Raw genomic sequence first — 20,300 nt, 5'->3', positions numbered from 1 at the left:
CCACGTTGGCCTAGCAGCTGCTATGGTTGAAAAGAGCCCCAGAATGTCTGGGGGTGGGGGGGCGGGTGCATACTGTCCTCTTCACAAATGATTTGATGTCTGGCCAACCTTAAGCACCCAAGTACCTGATGTAGATTCACACACACACACACACACACACACACACGCGCGCGCGCGTGTGTGTGTGTGTGTGTGTGTGTATTCGAGGAGTGGGTTGTATGCATGCCTGCATGGGTCAGGTCACTTGGGGTCAATACCCATCACAGCCCCTTCCCCCACATTCTTGTCGGGAGTGGGAGATAAGGCTCAGGGCCACAGACATCTGCGTCAGAGATAGGAGGTCTCAATGCCACGGGGCAGGGGCAACTGGGACGGTAGGGCGTGGGAAGGACTGGGGGAGCCTGGGGTGAGAAGGGTAGAAGAAGGCCGGCTGTGGGATGGGGAGGGGACAGTGGGGAGGTCCTAGACAAAAAGGGCACAGGGCAGAGTGTGGGTTCCCTGTCGTCAGGACAAGTGAACTATGGTGACCCAGCCGTCTCTGCTGCTACTTTTGCTGTTGACCCTACAGGATGTCAACAGCTGCCAGCGGCCAGAACTTGTCCGGGAGCTTGTCCTGGCCAAGGTGAAGGCTCTGTTCCTAGATGCCTTAGGGCCCCCAGCCATGGATGGGGAACGTGGGGATCCTGGACTAAGGCGTCTGCCTCGAAGACATGCCCTTGGGGGCTTTGTGCACAGGGCCTCTGAACCAGAGGAGGAAGATGTCTCCCAGGCCATCCTTTTCCCAGCTACAGGTAATGAAGGTGGGGATGGGCAGGTTAACTTTGAAGAGTACCCGGTACCTATTTCGTGGACGGGGGAGTCAGGCAGCTCTGGGTGTGAATAGCTTTGCAACAAGGGGCCGATTCCCTAAGCCCCTCTGGTCAACATCAGACAGGTGGTAGCCTCGACTTCTCAAGCCGGACTGATCCGGTGAGCCTAGGGCGCTTGGGATACGAAAGGGAAGCTAAGGCTCTGTAGAGACAGAGCTCAGGCTGCTGTCTGCGGTCTGTCCTGTGTGTCCTGTGCCCCCCAACCCTTTTCTTAGCTTTCAGCAGTTGGTTGGGACTTGAGAGGGTCTCGGGTGCAGCGCAATGCTCGGTTGGGGAGCCTGTCTATGGCTCCAGGCGTCTCTTCCTCATCCCTGTATGTGTTTTCCATATCCGGGTGGATGACCAGAAGGCTGAAGTTCTCCTGCTGGGCTCTTCCCATTGCCCCATTCCTCGCTTCCTCTCCTCGCTTCCCTGCCTCAGCCTCTGGCAGTGTAGTACCCAAAGTAAGGGTTTCAGATCAAGCGGGATCCCTGTCTTGCTACTTATTAGCGACTGTCAGTGGCTTCAGTGTCTTGTCTTGAGAGTGGAGAACGTGTGAGAATTTATAATGTGTTCTAGTATGGCCGCAATTGCAGTTTTGACAACAGCTGGCCCATAACATTTACTACAGTCTGTGGACACTGGGACAGAACTGACCTCCGTTCTCTTCTCCTTTTTTTCCCCATTCTTTCTCTTTCCCTCCTCCTCCTCCTCCTCTTCCTCCTCCTCCCCTGTCTTTGTTTATGCGTAGGCCTGTACGTATGTGGAGGTCAGAGGTCAGAGGTTGACACTGACCTCTGTCACTCGTCTCTCACTAAACCAGAACCTCACTAACAAGGTCAACTGACTGGCCAGCAAGCCCCAAGTGTCTGTCTGCTCAGTACCTCGAGAGTGCACTCAGCCCTTTCGGTGGATACTGGGATTGAACTCTGGGCCTAATGCTGAAGCAACAAGCATTTTACCAACTGAGCTGCCTCCCTACCCTGTAAGCTCTTTCAAAACACAGTTACCTTAAGAAACTTATCATTTAAAGTTTCTGACATGCTGAGATAGAGCAAAAGCAACAAAACACACCCACGCACCCCAGGCATGAGAATCACCTCATGGTGTCTGATGACACTACCCTAAGCTTCTCACGTACACCTGAGGGTGAGCTAGAGAGCGGAGTGGGTTCTCACACGTTGCCCTATATATCAACTGGCAAAACCGCTTGGGAGAAAAATTGCCGATGTCATGTTTTGATGATGAGTAGAATATTGCGGAGCCTCTGTCAGTTTTCCCAAGACTCCGGGGTGTGTGTGTGTGTGTGTGTGTGTGTGTGTGTGGGTCTAAGTGGCACTCGATGTGTGTGACACACAGTCACACTTGGGGGTGGCACCCACATTCTCCTCAGGTAGAGGTGTTTCAGGCTTCTCTTTTCTGTCCCCTGCAGGTGCCACCTGTGAGGAGCAGGCAGCTGCTGGAGGGCTTGCCCAGGAGGCTGAGGAAGGTCTCTTTACTTACGTATTCCGGCCATCCCAACATGTCCGCAGCCACCAGGTGACTTCGGCCCAGCTGTGGTTCCACACAGGGCTAGACAGGAAGAGCACTGCAGACTCCAACAGCTCTGCGCCCCTGCTGGATCTTCTGGTGCTGTCATCTGGGGGGCCCATGGCTGTGCCTGTGACCCTGGGACAGGCCCCTCCACGCTGGGCTGTGCTGCACCTGGCGGCCTCTGCTTTCCCTCTGCTGACCCACCCCATCCTGGCGTTGCTGCTGCGATGCCCACTCTGTACCTGCTCAGGCCGGCCTGAGACCACTCCTTTCCTGGTGGCCCACACTACGGCTAGAGCGCTGAGTGCGGGGGAGAGGGCCCGGCGCTCCACTCCCTCGATGCCGAGGCCTTGGTCTCCCGCCGCTTTGCGTCTGCTGCAGAGGCCTCCTGAGGAACCCGCTGCCCACGCCTTCTGCCACCGAGCTGCCCTCAACATCTCCTTCCAAGAGCTGGGCTGGGACCGCTGGATCGTACACCCTCCCAGTTTCATCTTCCACTACTGCCATGGTAGCTGCGGGATGCCCACCTCCGACCTGCCCCTGCCAGTCGCTGGGGTGCCCCCGACCCCGGCTCAGCCCCTGTTTCTGGTGCCGGGGGCCAAGCCCTGCTGTGCTGCCCTTCCGGGGAGCATGAGGTCCCTTCGCGTCCGAACCACCTCAGACGGAGGTTACTCTTTCAAGTATGAGATGGTACCCAACCTTATTACACAACACTGTGCTTGTATCTAAAAGCGCCTCCTGTCTCCTCCCATAGCTGATGGCCTCCGTCAACTCACCATCCCACAGCTTCAGCCAGGAGGCAGGCGGGTGTGGAAAGCAGACAGCTTCCATTTCCTGTTCCCTACATCTTTCTGTCAGAGAGGTTCCATATCCCGCCCCACCCAGGTCCAGGGAATAACAATAAAGAAGGAAGTGTGTGTGACTTTGTATGCATTCCAGGCTGTCTTTGATAATGCGGTTGGGGAGATCCTGGGTCAGAGAGAATTGCATTGTGGGATTTTGAGTTAACTGCTTTTGGCTTTAGAGATCGATAGTCTAAGAGGTAAAATCAGGTGTGAATTTGTTGGGAAGCTTTGGACACCTACTCTAGGGACACATTGTCCCCTTACAAGCTAAACTTGATATGTCACACAGTCTGTCTGTTGCCACACTTAAAAGAAAGTTACTATCATAGTGTTTTCTTCTAGGGCTGCCACACCCTTCCCTCCCCTAACTCCCACAAATGCAGCCATTCTGTCTTCTGGCTGGCTGGTGTCTAGCTCAAGGTCAGGGGATTCATAGACATTGTCCAAGCAGAGCAGATCTTGATGCCTCTTAAGAACTGGGGTGGGAAGAAAGGGGGCAAATGTATGAACTGACAGTGACACAGAGACACTCAAGGAGAGAGGCAGTCCCAGACTGAAGTCTCGATGACCAGAGTTGAAGATCCAGGAAACTGTTTTTGCACCTCTCGTCCCCTCCCCCCACCCAACAACCCCCACAAGGTCTCATCTTGTAGCCCAGGCTGGTTTTGAACTGAGGGCATCTTGCCTGGACTTCCCAAGCTCTAGGGATTGTGGGTAGAGCCTCACTAACCTGGGTGGGACTCAGGCTCCCTTGGTGCTTCCTCTGCATCTTTACACAGCACTTAACTTAGTATAGAATGTCAGAGAGATGAGAAGGGAAGCCACGGCTGGGGGAAATGTGCCTTTCGGTGAACTGGGGCGTACACTTACTATGAACACGGAGGGAAACAGGGCAGGCTAATACACTGTCTTTCTCTTTTTTTTCCCCTCATTTGTTTCCTATCAATCCATTTTGCCTCCAAAATGGGGCATTAAGAACTTCCTTCTCTTGGATTTTATTTTTCACACTTCATTATCCCAAGATACTGGCTTCCAGCTGAGCAGGGTATGTGTGCAGGGGTGGGCTGGGGTATTCAGTCCATCAGCACGGGACACAAGAGCGTTTTTTTGGATCCCGATTGAGGACTCCAGTCTGTTTCTGCGCTAGCAGAGCCTAGGACTTGTCAAAGGCGTCCTTCCAGCAGCCCAGCAAAGCGTACACAAGCAGAGGGAAAGAATCCCAGAGGTCAGAGTCCTTTCAACACCCCTCCCCCACCTGAGTCCACCCGGAGGAGTATCTATTCCTGGCAGCCCAGGGGCCCCAGGGCAGGCTCCCCACATAAGACCCAGGCTTGGTTCACTCACCCTAGGCATAGGCCAGACAGGGCTGAGCTCATAGCTGAGTCTTTCCCGTACCCTCATCTCCATCAGCGTTAGAACTGTGTTGTGCTCACGGTACCGTGGTCCCCACTCGGGATTGGGGAAGGAGCCGCACGGCACAGGCTTAGCCAGTGGGATCCAGCGGCTTTTTCTCCTAGCTGCCTGTTTGTGTTCCCTTGTCTACTGCCTGGCTTCCCCGCTAGGTCTCTCTGCCCCAACACCAAGGCCTTTCCTTGCGAACTTCATCTTCTGAGATCCTCCTCCTCCGTATTCTTCCTGCTGAGACCCTCTATGTCCCTGTGCTGCTGGACAGCTTGTCACTTGGAGGTAGAAGGGCTCTGAGGCCTGGGGACACTACTCAGGGCTACAGGACCCTGCACTAGGCTAGCTGGCAGATGACTGCTGCAAGTACAAGTTTTTACATGCCCAAGACAAGCAAGAAAAACAAAGACAGCACAAGAAGTAAGTGATCTTCCACAGTGGCAAACACATTCGTTTTAGAGAGCCTTTATTTATTCTGAAATTATGTTCCTTTTTGATCTGTCTTTTTTTTTTTTTTTCTGTCACAGACACTTGAACACAGACGGGGTCCACCTAATCCCTCCCCCACCTCCAGTGCTGAGGTTATATGTGTTGTTTCCTGGGTCTCAGCACCATTGTTATGTTCAAAAAAAGAGAGGTTTAGAGAGTATAATATACGGGCGGTGTGGGGAAGGGGGTGCCTAGGCGGGCCCATGCCCAGGTACCCTTTCCCCCTGAGGGACCAGACACACCCAGACATGGTATAGAGTAGAGTTTATTCAGGGCAGAGGATGGGAGTTAATGGGGTAGTGGAGGCAGAAAAAGGCAGAGAGAGGAAGAGAGTAGAGAAGCAGAGGCCGGCCATGACCATGTGGAGGGAGAGGGGAGGGGAGTAAGAGAGGCAAGAGATAAGAGGAGTAAGAGATAAGAGGGAGAGGAGGGTCTTAGCATCTTCTTTTATAGGCCAGGCCTACCTGGCTGTTGCCAGGCAACTGTGGGGCGGGTTATACCTGGCTGTTGCCACGTAGCCGTGGGGTGGAGCTTAGACAGACTCCTAATGATAGGCCAGCCACCCAGGCCTACAGGGATGCTGGGATGCTGGGTGTTCAGACTCAGCCCTCATGTCCCCACACAGTAAACAATTTTCCTCCTAAGCCATTGCCTCTGCCACTCCCCGATTCTTCTTTCTGAGTAAGGTCTCTCTATGTAGTCCAAGCTAATCTTAAGCTCAAGATTCTCCTGCCTCAAGAGGAAATTATAGGTAAGAGCCACCCCGAAACTAAGCAAATAAACAAAAAGAGACGGGGGTGGGGGGCGATCAGGTAATGGAGGCAAAGCCTTCACGGAAGGGGATTAGTGGACCTGTAACAGTGTGTGAAGGAACACACTTCCTTCAACCACATGAAGATTCCACAACAAGGCACCATCTGGGCAGGGGAGTGTGTGCCTTCACTGGGTCCTGAATCTGTCAGTGCACTTCCGGTCTCTGGACCGGTGAGAGAGTTGTTTCTATTGTTTATCTGGTGTGCTAGAAGTGGTCCACCACTCAGCGACCTCTCCAGTCCAATCTCTGATATTTCTTTTTTTCTTTTCTTTTCTTTTTCTTTTTCTTTTTCTTTTTTTTGAGACAGGGTTTCTCTGTGTAGCCCTGGCTGTCCTGGAGCTCACTCTGTAGACCAGGCTGGCCTCAAACTCAGAAATCCACCTGCCTCTGCCTCCCAGAGTGCTGGGATTACAGGCGTGCGCCACCACCGCCCAGCTGCAATCTCTGATATTTCAAAATCACCCTATATAAGGTATCTTGTTGTAGCAGCAGTAACAAACCAAGACAGCACCCAGTCACAGCCCTCCAGACTCCGTGGACACAAATCCCGGTCACTGCTCAATCACACCAGTTTCTCAGGCCCCCATGTCTCCTGCATTTCTCAGACTCTTTCAAAACAATGGCTCTGATGTCATCCTCTCCCAACTCCCAAGTAGCAGAGGTCCTCTGTCTCTTCTTATTGCTTCCTCTTCTTTATCTCAGCTTTCCAAAATTATTACAACATGTAGATATAGTCTCATGATAATGATTCCACATGAAAACTAAAGGTGGAATTCACTGGAATCATTGCTACCAGCTCCTTCCTCTGAGGAAGCTAGGTGGCTAAGCTGTCCTGTCACACATAGTTCTTTGAATGAACACACACATACCCAGAAAGACAGAGAGAGACAGAAAGAAACACACACACACACACACACACACACACACAGAGAGAGAGAGAGAGAGAGAGAGAGAGAGAGAGAGAGAGAGAGAGAGAAAGGTCTCTATAAATTGTATTATGTCAGCTGGGCGTTGGTGGTGCATGCCTGTAATCCCAGCACTCTGGGAGGCAGAGGCAGGTGGATTTCTGAGTTCGAGGCCAGAAACAGAAACAGAGTGAGTTCCAGGACAGCTAGGGCTACAGAGAAACCCTGTCTCGAAAAAACCAAATAAAAAAAAATTGTATTATGTTCATATATATTGGGATGTGACTATTTTATATTTGTGAGGTGTTTTTTTTTTTTACATTTATTTATTTATTTATTTATTTATAGATCAGGTCTTACTCTATAGCCATGACTGGCCTCGAACTCACTATGTTTTTTGTTTGTTTAGTTGGTTGCTTACGTTTTTTGAAGTTTCATTTTTGGTGTGTGTGTGTGTGTGTGTGTGTACGTACACACACGTGTCCCAGTATGCATGTGGTTGTCAGAGGAGACCGAATGGGTCTCAAGGATTGAACTCTGGTCATTGGGCTTGGCTCCAGGAGTCTTTACTCCAAGAAGCTCACCAGGAGTTTTCTTTAGCTTTATTTTCCAGCTTTTTTTCCCCCTTTAAGGGATCATAGCCCCTCCCCCCCAAGAAATAAACTTGCCTTGCTAATTTTATTATTCATTCGCCATCTGGTTTTTTGTTTGTTCGTTTGTTTGTTTTGGTTTTGGTTTTGGTTTGTTTTTTGGATTTGTTTTTTTTTTTTTTTTTTTTTTTTTTTGAGACAGGGTTTCTCTGTATAGCCCTGGCTGTCCTGGAACTCACTCTGTAGACCAGGCTGGCCTCCGAACTCAGAAATCTGCCTGCTTCTGCCTCCCAGAGTGCTGGGATTACAGGCGTGCGCCACCACCGCCTGGCCTCATTCTCCATCTATGCACAGCAATTACTGTTGGGTACGGCACAGCTAAAGGCTCAGAACCACTGCACACAGCAGGTACTGACGTCATGCCCACTGAATACATGGGGATGAGGCAGGAGGGGCAGAGACTCGGCTCCAGGAGTCCTCGAGTTTGTGTATCCCTCTAGACCGCAGCCCTCTACTTCCTGAAGAGACAAGAGTATTTGTGCCCACTGATGAGGACATCCTGAACCCAGATAATCACTTTCAGTTTAAAACCATTTTGTGTTCCCTGTCTTCCTTTCCCTCCCCCACTTTCCTGCCTGTTTTGAGCTTGCCTTCCGTCTGAACAACGTTATCGGTGCTGACCTGACCTGACCGTGTCACTGCTTTCTTCCCTCTCTGCCTCAATGGCTCACTTCTGCATGCCGGTGTTTCTCTTTGTTTCCCAGTGGATCTGTGGGTGATAAGACCTCTGGAGAAGTCTTATATTTTTGTAGTTAATATGATGTTCCGCTAAACATTGGAAGTTTTTCTTTCCTTGTTAAGATATATTTTGGGGAGCGGGGGAGGCTTATTATAGTGCCTGCAATCGAATCACAGACCTATATGTTAATTTTATAAACATCCTGATTGGCCTTTGCGAAGCTCTTTCAAACAGAATTTTGAAATTTAGGATATTTTCTTCTTTTATTTGTTTGAATATAATGTCTTCTCACATTTCTTTCTTTCCTTCCTTCCTTCCTTCCTTTTTTTTTTTAAATCAGGGTTTTTCTGCCTGTCCTGGAATTCCCTCTGTAGACCAGGCTGGCCTCAAACTCACAGACATCTGCCTGCCTCCTGACTGCTTCGATTAAAGCAGTCACCACTAACCCCCAGCTCTATTTTGAAACTTCAGGTGACATCAAAAGTTTTAGTCGATTCTTAGAATTAAAACATAAATAAATAAATAAATAAATACAGGCAGGGTGTGGAAGTACACTCCTTTAGTTCTAGCACTTGAGAGGCAGAAGCTGGAGGGTCTCTATGAATTCTAGGCCAGCATTGTCTACATACTGAGTTCCCCCCCTTTTTTTTGTTTTTTTGTTTTTTTGTTTTTTTGAGACAGGGTTTCTCTGTATAGCCCTGGCTGTCCTGGAGCTCACGATGTAGACCAGGCTGGCCTCGAACTCAGAAATCCACCTGCCTCTGCCTCCCAAGTGCTGGGATTACAGGCATGCACCACCACGCCTGGCTCCCATTTTTTTAATATTACATTTATTTATTTTGTAGATGTATGTTCATTCCAGAGCACATATATGGAAGGAAACTTTTGGGAATCAATTCTTTCTACCAGGTTTGGAATTCCAGTCATTAGGCTTGGTAGCAAAAACCTTGACCCCCTGAGCCATCCTGCTGGCCCCGTCCTTTTAATTTTTAAAACCAACGCTGTCACATTTTGTTTGATGCACGTGCTAAGATGTATGCATTCCTGATGACGGAGCCTGCTTCCGTCTTAGTTTTGAAAGCCATCTTACAGGAAAGTCAAACCAGACTCATTTCTGTTTATGATTAATCCTGTTTTTCAAGAACTAGGCTGTGCCCCACCTGTAACCTTTACTACAAATGGCTCTGGACTGCCTGTCCCAGGAAATGGCAAGTATGCCTTGTTTCAAAAGTTATGAGCGCCTTGCAACACTGTCTTTGTTTCAGGAAGTCTTTATGATCACCTCGTTATCTTATGTCCTGCATCTGTATCTCTACTTATTTGCCTTCCAAATACGCCATTTGGAAACCCCCACTCAAGCTAAAAACAATCAAAAAAACAAAAACAAAAAAAACCCCGAACTCCCCCCCCCCATTTTCCCCATGCTGATCTTTTGAACCATGCCTTAACAGGAGTCAGCCTGTGGATCTGAACCAAAAAAACACCTGCTTTAATTTGACCATGACCATGGTGATGACCTGGGTTGGTGGTTTTTCTCCTGGAATCTGTGGATTAACAAATTCCACATTCTCAGTGTGCCAGTCATTTGAGGGACTGCCTATTGTTTACTAATCACATGTGTGCTTCTCTGTGAGTGACAAGCTTTTGTATTGTTTTGTTCCCTCCCCTCCCCCCCCCCCCCCCCCAGAGAACCTGGAACTTACTTTGTAGATCAGGCTGGCCTTGAACTCAGAAATCCACCTGCCTCTGCCTCCCAAGTGCTGGGATTAAAGTGGTGCACCACCACCGCCCGGCTAGTGACAGTCTTCATGATTATAGGACACTCTAAAGTCCTCCTCGGATTTGTTTGGTTTGGTTTGATTTGGTTTGGTTTTTGAGAAGAGTTTCTCTGTGTAGCCCTGGCTGTCCTGGACCCAGCTCTATAGACCAGGCTGGCCTCATCTACAGAGATCCACCTGTCTCTGCCTCCTGAATGCTAAGATTAAAAAATATGTGCCACCACCTCCCGGCTAAAGTCCTTTTCTTTATAAGCAATTTGACAAGGGTTCTTTGGTATGTTGAGTCTTTTATCTGTTTTTTAAAATACTGATTTTCAGGAGGACTGGAAGATGGCCCAGTGGTTAAGAGAACTGATTGTTCTTCCAGAGGTCCTGAGTTCAATTCCCAGCAACTACATGGTGGCTCACATCCATCTACAATGGGGTCTGATGTCCTCTTCCGGTGTGTCTGAAGAGAGCAATGGTGAATACATAAAATAAATAAATAAATCTTGAGCCGGGCAGTGGTGGCGCATGCCTGTAATCCCAGCACTCTGGGAGGCAGAAGCAGGTGGATTTCTGAGTTTGAGGCCAGCCTGGTCTACAGAATGAGTTCCAGGACAGCCAGGGCTACACAGAGAAACCCTGTCTCGAAGAAAAACCAAAAATAAAATAAAATAAAATAAACGTTTTAAGAAAAAAGAAAGAAAGAAAAAAGAAAGAAAACAAATCCAAAAAAAAACCAAAAAATAAAATAAAATAAAATAAAATCTTGAGGAAAAAAGTTTTTGTTTTGTTTTGTTTTTTTTTAAAGGACTTGGCTGTTCTTCCAGAAGACCCTGGCTCAACTCCCAGGACCCACACGACAGTTCACACCTGTCTGTAACTTCAGTTCCAGGACTTCTGACACCCTCACATAGATAAACATACAGGCAAAACACCAATACACATTAAATAAAAATAAACATTATATAAAAATAAAAATACATAGACTTTTGGAAAGTAGAGGCAGGTCAATCTTTGTGAGTTCGAAGCTGGCTTGGACTATATAATGAGTTCCAGTCTAGCCAGGGCAACATAAAAGGCTCCACCTCAAAAACCACAAACAAACAAAAAACAAAAATGAAAGTCTTTACTCTTTTGATCTTCAATTGTGGTGTGTCCCGCATTTGGTGTACCTGCTGTAGTCTCTTGAAATATCAGGGTCCTGTTGGTGTCTGCAAGAAGCCTTTCTTCTAGTTCCTCCATCCCTCAATGTTTTCTGCCCTTAGATTTCGTGTGTGTGTGTGTGTGTGTGTGCATACATACAGAGGCTTGAACTCAGAGTCTTGCATGTTTTGGGCAAGCACATTACTGCAGTACTCACCCCAGTACCTTTTCATTCCTCAGGGTCATCTCTTGTTGTGCGTACTTGAGATGTGATTTTTCTTCTCTGCTATCCATCCTGAAGAGGTTTTTGTAGTTTTTAGTGCCCCAAGGGCTCGTTGGTCCCACGATCATGTCCAGCATGGTTATGAACTTATTTATTTTTAGATCTCTTTCTGTTGGTTTGGGGTGGTGGCGGGAGGACTGGTCTGGGGTTGGAGCTGGTGTGGGGATGGGGTCGGTGTCGCTGCAGCACATATCCAATGCACAGCCTTGGACCAGAACCATGTCTCATGGTGCTAACTCAGGGGGCACCGTGCCTCATGATTGTGGTAGTCAGATCCTTGTCTGCGTCCCGATCCTTAGTTGCTGTAAATAAGATTGGCAAGGGAAAATTAAGATTGCAGATGTAATTCTGTACGCTTATCAGCTGACCTTAAAATAGGGAGATTACATCCTGGATCATCCAGGCAGGTCCAGTATAATCAGCAGGGATGTTAAAGAGGGAGGCGAGAGTCAAGGTCAGGCGGCTGTGCTGTGGGAGAGAGTCTAGCAACCACTGCTGGCTGTGAAGAAGGAAGGTAACAGGGCCAGTGAGGCAAGCGGCCACTTGAATCTGGAAAATGCAAGGACAGGAGTTCTCCCCAGAGGAGCCTTCCTGGTTCACTAATTTTAACCCAGTGAGATTTGCTTGGGTCTTTACTTTGAGACTCTATGTGTTGTTTTAAATTTGGTAACTCAAGGTCGTGCCATTCGACACAGCAGCAATGGTAACAACAACGACAACAACAACAACAACAACAATAACAACGTAAGACAGTATTGTAATGTGATTGCGGAGTCTCCTCTACTATAAGGACTGATCTTGGGAAAAGAGCCGTCCCTTTGTGTGCTCTATTTACCTGAAACTAGTCCATAGGACCTGGCCCATAGTCAAGGGCTGAGAAAATATTGATTAGACAAAAAATAAAAGAATCCTCTTGGTTGCTCTGTAAAGACCCCCAGGACCCGCCACCCCCACTTGCTTCCTTCCCACAGACATAATGGTCTCACCTTTTCCCAGAGTTTGCATTCCCTGTGGCCCATGTCTCATTGTTTACCCACTGGCTGCCTCCCCCTCTGCTGTGGACCAACTTTTTCTCTTCTCTCTCATTCTCTGTGCAGGAAGAATTGAGGTAGAAAACCTGAGGCACATGGGTAACTGACTGCACCAGGCCTTGGTGGACTATGCCCCAGGTGGTGTGTGATTCATAGTCTCTTCTTTCTCTCCCAGATCCTGAGTTCCTCTACTTTTCTTTTCTCTTTTCTTTTCTTTCCTTTCCCCTCTCTTCTCGTCTTTTCCCTTCCCCTTTCTTTCTTTCTTTCTTTCTTTCTTTCTTTCTTTCTTTCTTTCTTTCTTTCTACCTTTTCCTTTCTTTTCTTTCCTTTCCTTTCTCCTTTTTCTTTATGCTGAGGATTGAACATACACGGGGCAAACACTTTTTAAATTTTTTTTAAAAAAATCACTCATGTTTATTTTATGCAAATTGGTGTTTTGCTGGCATTTATGATCTGTGTGAGGATGCTGCACCATCTGAAGCTGGAGTTATAGACAGTTGTAAGCTACCATGTTGGTGCTTGGAATTGAACCTGGATCCTCTGGAAGAACAGCCAGCAATCTTAGCTACAGAACCACCACCTCTCCAGCCCCGCCCTTCTTCAAGCCGATGGTGCTATGCATACACGAGCTGTGGTTCTTCCTCTCCAGCCATTCTGACCTACTCCATAGCTACTTCTACCCATGCTGCCTCTCGAGCTGGTCTCTTTTCAGACCAGTCTGAGTGACTCATACAGCCTTCATTTTTCCTTTCTCTTTCTGTGTCTTGAATTAAACGTATTACAGTCTTTAACTACCCGGGTGGGTTTGTAAAACGGATGAAGTAAGCTGAAACCGTTTTTAAATTATCATGGGTTATGAGGTCCTTGTGGATCCCTCTATTTATTCTATGCAGAATTGCAGAGGCTTCTCAGGCTGGGTGAGTAGTGCCCTTCCTGGGCCACCAACATAGGGAAATTCCGATTTTGTTGCTTTCTTGTCTCCTGACTATTCTCAGGATCCAGCTCCTATGAGGGTTTTTTCCTTTTATTTATTTATTGTTTTCTAGGGATCAAACCCAAGGCCGTGCGCGCTGTGTCATGAATCGCATGCCCAGCCCTCGGCCTCTCTGATTTACATACAGCTAGGCTCTGCCTCTCTCCCTGGCTTTCCTCTGCCTGCTCAGGTTCATGCCAGTCTCTCCAGGAACCAGGTTCAAGGCCTAGTACAACTTCTCAGTCCAGGCCTCCTCCAGTGCTGCTGTGTATTTGACTTTGGCAAAACTCGTGCTGCACACTGCTTAATCTGCTTGTGGCCGGGTCTGGCAGCAGAGCCAGGAGACACGATGAGGAAACTCATGGAGCAAAAACTTCTTACCACCCAGTTCTGGAGCTGAGTGCACCACACACACACACACACACACACAGTTCTGGAGCTGAGTGCACTACACACACGCGCGCGCGTACGCACACACGCACACACACGCACGCGCGCACACACACATGCACGCACGCACACACGCACAGTTCTGGAGCTGAGTGCACTACACACATACACACACACAGTTCTGGAGCTGAGTGCACTACACACATACACACGCACACACACACGCATGCACGCACGCACACACACGCATGCACGCACACACACACATGCACGCACGCACAGTTCTGGAGCTGAGTACACTACACACATACACACGCACACACACACGCATGCACGCACGCACACACACGCATGCACGCACACACACACATGCACGCACGCACAGTTCTGGAGCTGAGTACACTACACACATACACACGCACACGCACACACGCATGCACGCATGCACGCACAGTTCTGGAGCTGAGTGCACTACACACATGCACATACACACACACAGTTCTGGAGCTGAGTGCACTACACACACACACACACATACATGCACTTCTCTTAGCATAAACTCATTCACCAAAGCTATTTGTGGAAGCCAGTTCATACACCTTCTCCATTTTCCTTCTTTGATTCTCTTCCCATCCCAAGCACAGACCATGTGGATAAAAAAAACAAGTAGGTGACCCAATTTCACTCTGTCTACCACTAACCCCTCTGTGAAACTTTCATTTTTGCAAGAATTCTCAAGTTTTGGCTTCTGATCTTCTATAGTATCAGAAGTAGGGAGGTCGGGGTGACAGCATACATTGTAATGATGGACTATGACGTCACTCCTCTATGGCAGCCATCCTGGCTTTGCCACACTCCCAGATATCAGAAATAAGTAGGCTTTGGACCAGGCTCTCAGATCTGTGTGCTCCCGTTCCTGACTTGTCCTTTTGGTATGAAGATACCCTTGACCTGCAGGGTAAGCCAGTGACAGTCACACCTTTCCTCAGTCCTTGTTGTCAGAAGTGTTTGCAGAGGCTATCCCAGGGAACTTAGGGGAGGTAAGAAGCAACAGGAGCTCTCTGTCTCTCCTCCTGTACCCTGGGGGCGGAATTCGAGGGACGCGTGTCTTTCGAGTGCCACAGCTGTGCTGTGAAGTCTTGGTCATGTGCTTGGCAGGACCAGCTACACATTTCTGGTTGTAGGCAGTGTGGTGTTACTCCTGGAGACTGAAAGGCAGGCGTGTTTACAAGTTGAGAGCATGATGTCATAGCATTCTTCGAGAAAGCAATTTCATTCATGGTAATAAATCATGGAACACTGCTACTGTCTCATGGTATTTTTGTGCCTTTAAAAACAGTTTTCTTTTTTTCCAAGAAGACTCAAATTAGCTTACAAAGTAATATGGGGTCTTTGTCCCGTCTCCGGCCTAGCTTGCCTGACAGTAACCTTCTGTAACAATTTCCCCTTCTCTCCTGCTTTCCCTCTCTCCTCACTTAAGGCTTCTTTCTCTCCCTCAGCCACACCAGCCTCTTTCTAGTTTCTTGGCATTTACCCATATTTAATTTGTCTTGGATACACACACTTAGCTGTTCGAGGCTCAGATCTGTATGTGAGAACGCATGATACTTGTTTTTCTGAGCCTGTTTGTGTATCTTTTTAAATAAAGCTCTGGGTTTTTGTTTTTGTTTTTCTTTTTAAAGTAATAAGAATTTAATTTAGTGCCTCGTGCATGTTAGGTGTTGGGTTCATAAAAAGAGAAAGAGGTTTAGACAATGTGGTATATGGTGCTGTGGGGAAGGGGGAGCCCCAGTGGGCCCATGCCCAGACACCCCTTCCCTCTAGGGACCAGACAGACATGGTATAGAAGAGAGTTTATTCAGGGCAGAGGATGGGAGTCAATGGGGTAGTGGAGGCAGAGAAAGGCAGTGAGAGGGAGAGAGTAGAGAAGTGGAGGCCAGCCATGACCATGTGGAGAGAGGGGGGAGGGGAGGAGAGCCCAAGAGGGACAGAGAGGAGAGAGGTGAGCGTGCCAAGAGGTAAGAGAGGTAAGAGAAGTGAGAGGAGCTCCTTTTATAGTAGGCCAGGCCTACCTGGCTGTTGCCAGGCAACTGTGGGGAGGGGCATACCTGACTGTTGCCAGGTAATTGTGGGTGGAGCTTAGACAGAATCCTAACACTAGTCAGGTGCCTTATCCCCGAGCTATGTTTCCAGCCACCCCACCCCCACCTCAACTTTTACTTTTTATTTTACTTTTTTAAAGTTACATATATTTGTGTGTATGGTCTCTGTGTGTACTATGCTTGTTGTGTTTTATAAAAAGAGAGAGGGAATATGTTTGATGGATGTATAGTCAGGTGTTGGGAAGGGGGTGCCTCTCGGGGGCCCTTGCTGAGACATCCCTTTTCCCTGAGGGACCAGCCACTGGAGACTGTACAGTATAGAATAGAGTTTATTTGGGGCATGGGGAGGGAAGTTGATAGGGTAGTGGAGAGGGGGGAGAGAGAGAGAGAGAGAGAGAGAGAGAGAGAGAGAGAGAAGAGGAGTAAGAGGCTGGCCATGAGCACCTGGAGAGAAGGGGGAGGGGCACAGGGAGAGACAGGTAGGGCAAGAGGTCAGAGCTTGAGCAAGAAAACAAGAGTGGGAGGAGGGGCCAAGTATCCCCCTTTAAAAATAGTGAGTCAGGCGCACCTGGCTGCTGCCTGGGAGGAATGCTAACAATGCTGGCTGTGCCATGCAGTCTGAAGTCCACTTGCTTTTCCTTCCACCATGTGGGGCCTGGAGCTTCAAACTCAGGCTGTCAGGTTTTGTGGGCAATGCCTTTTCTGAGACAGGCTTTCTCTGGGTAGCCCTGGGTGTCCTGAAACTACACTCTGTGTAGACCAGGCTGGCCTCAAATACAGAGATCCTCGTGCCTCTGCTTCCTGAGTGCTGGGATTAGAGGCATGCACCACAGTTGCCCAGCCCATACTTTTATTTTTTATTTTATTTTTATAATTTACTTATTTATTTATTTATTTATTTATTTATTTATTTATTTATTTATTTATTTATTTATTGCTTTTTTGGATTTTTGGTTTTTTTTCTAGACAGGGTTTCTCTGTATAGCCCTGGCTGTCCTGGAACTCACTCTGTAGACCAGGCTGGCCTCGAACTCAGAAATCCGCCTGCCTCTGCCTCCCAGAGTGCTGGGATTACAGGTGTGTGCCACCACTGCCTGGCCATACTTTTATTTTTAATCTTTTATTTTTATTTTATGTATATGGGAATTTTGCCTGCACATATGCCTGTGTACTGCTGTACTTGGTGCCTGCAGGGACCAGAAGGGAGGCACTGGATTCCCTGGCACTGGAGTTACAGGCAGTTGTGATGATTCATCATGGATCCTCTGGGAGAGAGCAACAACTGTTTTTAACCACTGAGCCATCTCTCCAGCGCCCCTACTTTTTATTTTGGAGATAGACCCTCTTGCTAAGTTGGGCCAGGCTGCATCAAATGTGATCTTCCTCCCTTATCCCTTCTAGAACCTGGGGTTACAGGCTGGGCCAGTTACGGTGAATCTTTGGGAAGTAATTTTAAGCATCAAACTTAAGTCAGTCTGTTTTTCTTTCTCCTTCTTTTCTCTCCTCTCTTTCTTTTCTTCTCCATCTCTCCTTTCTTTAGGTCTAGAGCTCAGGCTGGCCAGGAACTCTAAATCTCTGCCTTAGTCTCCTAAAGTCTCAGACTACAAAGATGTGCTATCCCACTCAGATCTATCTATCTATCTATCTATCTATCTATCTATCCATCTATCTATCATCTGTCTATCTACTCTTTATTATTTTAGAAAATGTTTAGCAGTTTTACATTTCTGGAATCTCATGTAGAATGCAAGGAGAGTAATTTGGGGTTTTCCAGACGGACAGGCACTTCTCCCTAGACTGTCGGTGACTAATTATTCTGCTCTGTGTTCCATTGAACTATTACTGTTTATCCTTTTGCTATTATCACCAGCTTTGGTCACCGTGACTTTGGAGGGCACGCTGCTGTCTGGTAGGGCGAGGTTCCTATTAGTGCTTCTTGGATTTTGTTTTCATTTTTTTCCCCTTTCAGAGCTTCTTGGCTCTGCATGTATTTAGTCTCCTAGATAAGTTTTAGAATCAACTTGTCCATTTCTAAAATCTGTTGGGACTGGGATTCAAACTGTACTGAACTGACATCATTGCAATCCTAATTCGTCTCATTGGAAGCATAATTTGTTTTCATTTGCCCAGCTCACCTTACAGTCTTGCTTTCTTCCATGGATCTGATGGACTCTCAAAGTGTGTGCACTTTTTGTTTGTAGCTTTGGTTACACAGGATTTTCTTTTTCTCTTTGATTAAAAAAATGTTTTTAAAGTAACAACTTACAGAAGAACATAACTTAGCCAAGACAGGGAGAAAAAAAGAGAGCATATTCTTTGGAAGGCAGCCAAGGCCTTGCCTGCAAGCCAAGGACAGAACGGGGAGTGGGCCTCTGGGGGGGGCACAGGGATGGGACGGTCGGGGAGTGGGCCTCTGGGGGGGGCACAGGGATGGACGGTCGGGGAATGGGCCTCTGGGGGGGGCACAGGGATGGACGGTCGGGGAATGGGCCTCTGGGGGGGGCACAGGGATAGACAGTCGGGGAGTGGGCCTCTGGGGGGGCACAGAGATGGACGGTCGGGGAATGGGCCTCTGGGGGGGGGCACAGGGATAGACGGTCAGGGAATGGGCCTCTGGGGGGGGCACAGGGATAGACGGTCGGGAGTGGCCCTCTGGGGGGGGGATAGAGATGGACAGTCGGGGAGTGCGCCTCTGGGTGGGGGATAGGGATGGATCGTCAGGGAATGGGCCTCTGGGGGGGGATAGGGATGGACGGTCGGGGAGTGGGCCTGGGGGGGGGACAGAGATGGACGGTTGGGGAGTGGGCCTCTGGGGGGGGCACAGGGATGGACGGTCGGTGAGTGGGCCTCTGGGGGGGGCACAGGGATAGAGGGTCAGGAGTGGGCCTCTGGGGGGGGATAGGGATGGACGGTCGGGGAATGGGCCTCTGGGGGGGTACAGGGATGGACGGTTGGGGAGTGGGACTCTGGGGGGGACAGGGATGGACGGTCTGGGAGTGGGACTCTGGGGGGGCATAGGGATAGACGTCGGGGAGTGGGCCTCTGGGGGGGGGATAGGGATAGACGGTTTACTCTCTCGCTTCTTCTTTAGCTCAGTTTTTCTCTCCCCAGTAGTTTCATTTTCTTTGAGTTTTCTCTGTTTCACTTATCTGGAAGCTCGGCAGTGTAGAATGAACCTGAATATAGGGGATACCCACATGAATGGAGGATTCTCACATGATAACTGTGGGCTAGGGAGGCCAGGCTAAAACGCAGAGGTTTCAAGGCACCATGTCAGAATATCAAAAGAATGGGATTTATTTATTTTTTATATTATTATTATTATTATTTGCCTAAGAGAATTTGATTTGAGAAAGTTGACTTGACTGTTATGGCCCCTCCTCCATGGCCAGTTTCAGGTGATCAATAAACAGGGACTGACCGTTGCCATGTAATGGGTTTATCAATTGCACAAAATGTCCTGGATCCGTGAGGTTGTATGTAGGAAGTTTGTTCATGCCAGAGAAGCCTTGTGCCACCTCTAGCCCCAAACTTGACAACCTGAGATAAAGGAGACTGACCCCACCCCCACCCTTTTCTAGACTTCATTAAAAGCAAACACTTGTGTGTATTAATGTTTTGTCTGAATGCCTCTACACCATGCATGCACAGTGGCCATGGAGATGAGAAACAATTGTATGACTACCTGGAACTGGAGTTATAGATGGCTGTGGGCTGATATGTGGGTGCTGGCTGATATGTGGGTGCTGGGAATTGAACCCATGTCCTCTGGAAGACTAGCTGGTGCTCTTAATCACTGAGCCATCTCTTCAATCCCACAATTCATTTTAACTTTTTCTGCATTGGAAAAGGGTGTTTCACAAAAGTCATTCCCTTCCCAAGTCCTAGCTATTCCATCCAAAGAAATGTTTTCATAGTGTAGTCCAGGAGTTGATGTCAACTACTGTACCAGGAGTCAGGGTAAAAAGCCACACTGGCAGTTTGGAAGCTAGAAAAGTCAACAGTCTTGCTTTTGTTACTCACTGAATGACCTTTGTAGGTAGATAACCCAACCTTTGTTCATACATTTTATTTTCAAACATAGCCACTTTTAGTTTCAGGTATACTGATCTGTACAGTTTAAGAAAAAAAAAAAAACAAAAACAAGCAAGCAAGCAAGCAAACAACAACAAAAGACCAGGATTCAGGTCATTACCAGCAACTAATTTTTGTTTATTTGAGACAGGATCTCACTATGTAGCCCCGGATAGCCTGGAGCTTACTATTTAGAACAGGTTGGTCTCGAACTGATTGAGATCCTCCTGTCTCTGCTTCCAGATCTCTGAAATCAAAGACCAGGGACCAATTTGAGAGCGTGCTAAACCTTAAGGAAAAATCAAAGTTTAGATACTGAGGACTATGACAGCAGAGGGGATTTGAGAGGTGGTATCCCTGCCAGCCTTAGCCCTTCT

General features: G+C 48.2%; 1 protein-coding gene across 1 annotated transcript; it reads left to right on the top strand.

Annotated features, from left to right (window-relative positions):
* Position 1: 1 nt before the first annotated feature.
* Positions 2-3,303, top strand: Inha (inhibin subunit alpha). Its single transcript, XM_052192406.1, has 2 exons — positions 2-791; positions 2,281-3,303. The coding sequence occupies exons 1-2, from the start codon at positions 521-523 to the stop codon at positions 3,108-3,110; spliced, it is 1,101 nt and encodes a 366-aa protein (XP_052048366.1). The 5' UTR covers positions 2-520; the 3' UTR covers positions 3,111-3,303.
* The last annotated feature ends 16,997 nt before the right edge of the window (positions 3,304-20,300 follow it).

The sequence above is a fragment of the Apodemus sylvaticus genome, chromosome 9, assembly GCF_947179515.1.
Source record: "Apodemus sylvaticus chromosome 9, mApoSyl1.1, whole genome shotgun sequence".
NCBI lineage: Eukaryota > Metazoa > Chordata > Mammalia > Rodentia > Muridae > Apodemus > Apodemus sylvaticus.
This window is presented reverse-complemented; position numbering and strand designations above follow the sequence as displayed.

Bases quoted from the DNA above. Each gene is read 5' to 3' on its own strand.
- Inha (XM_052192406.1), top strand. From the start codon at position 521: ATGGTGACCCAGCCGTCTCTGCTGCTACTTTTGCTGTTGACCCTACAG. The intron at 792-2,280 runs GTAATGAAGGTG...TGTCCCCTGCAG, and splicing joins CATCCTTTTCCCAGCTACAG to GTGCCACCTGTGAGGAGCAG.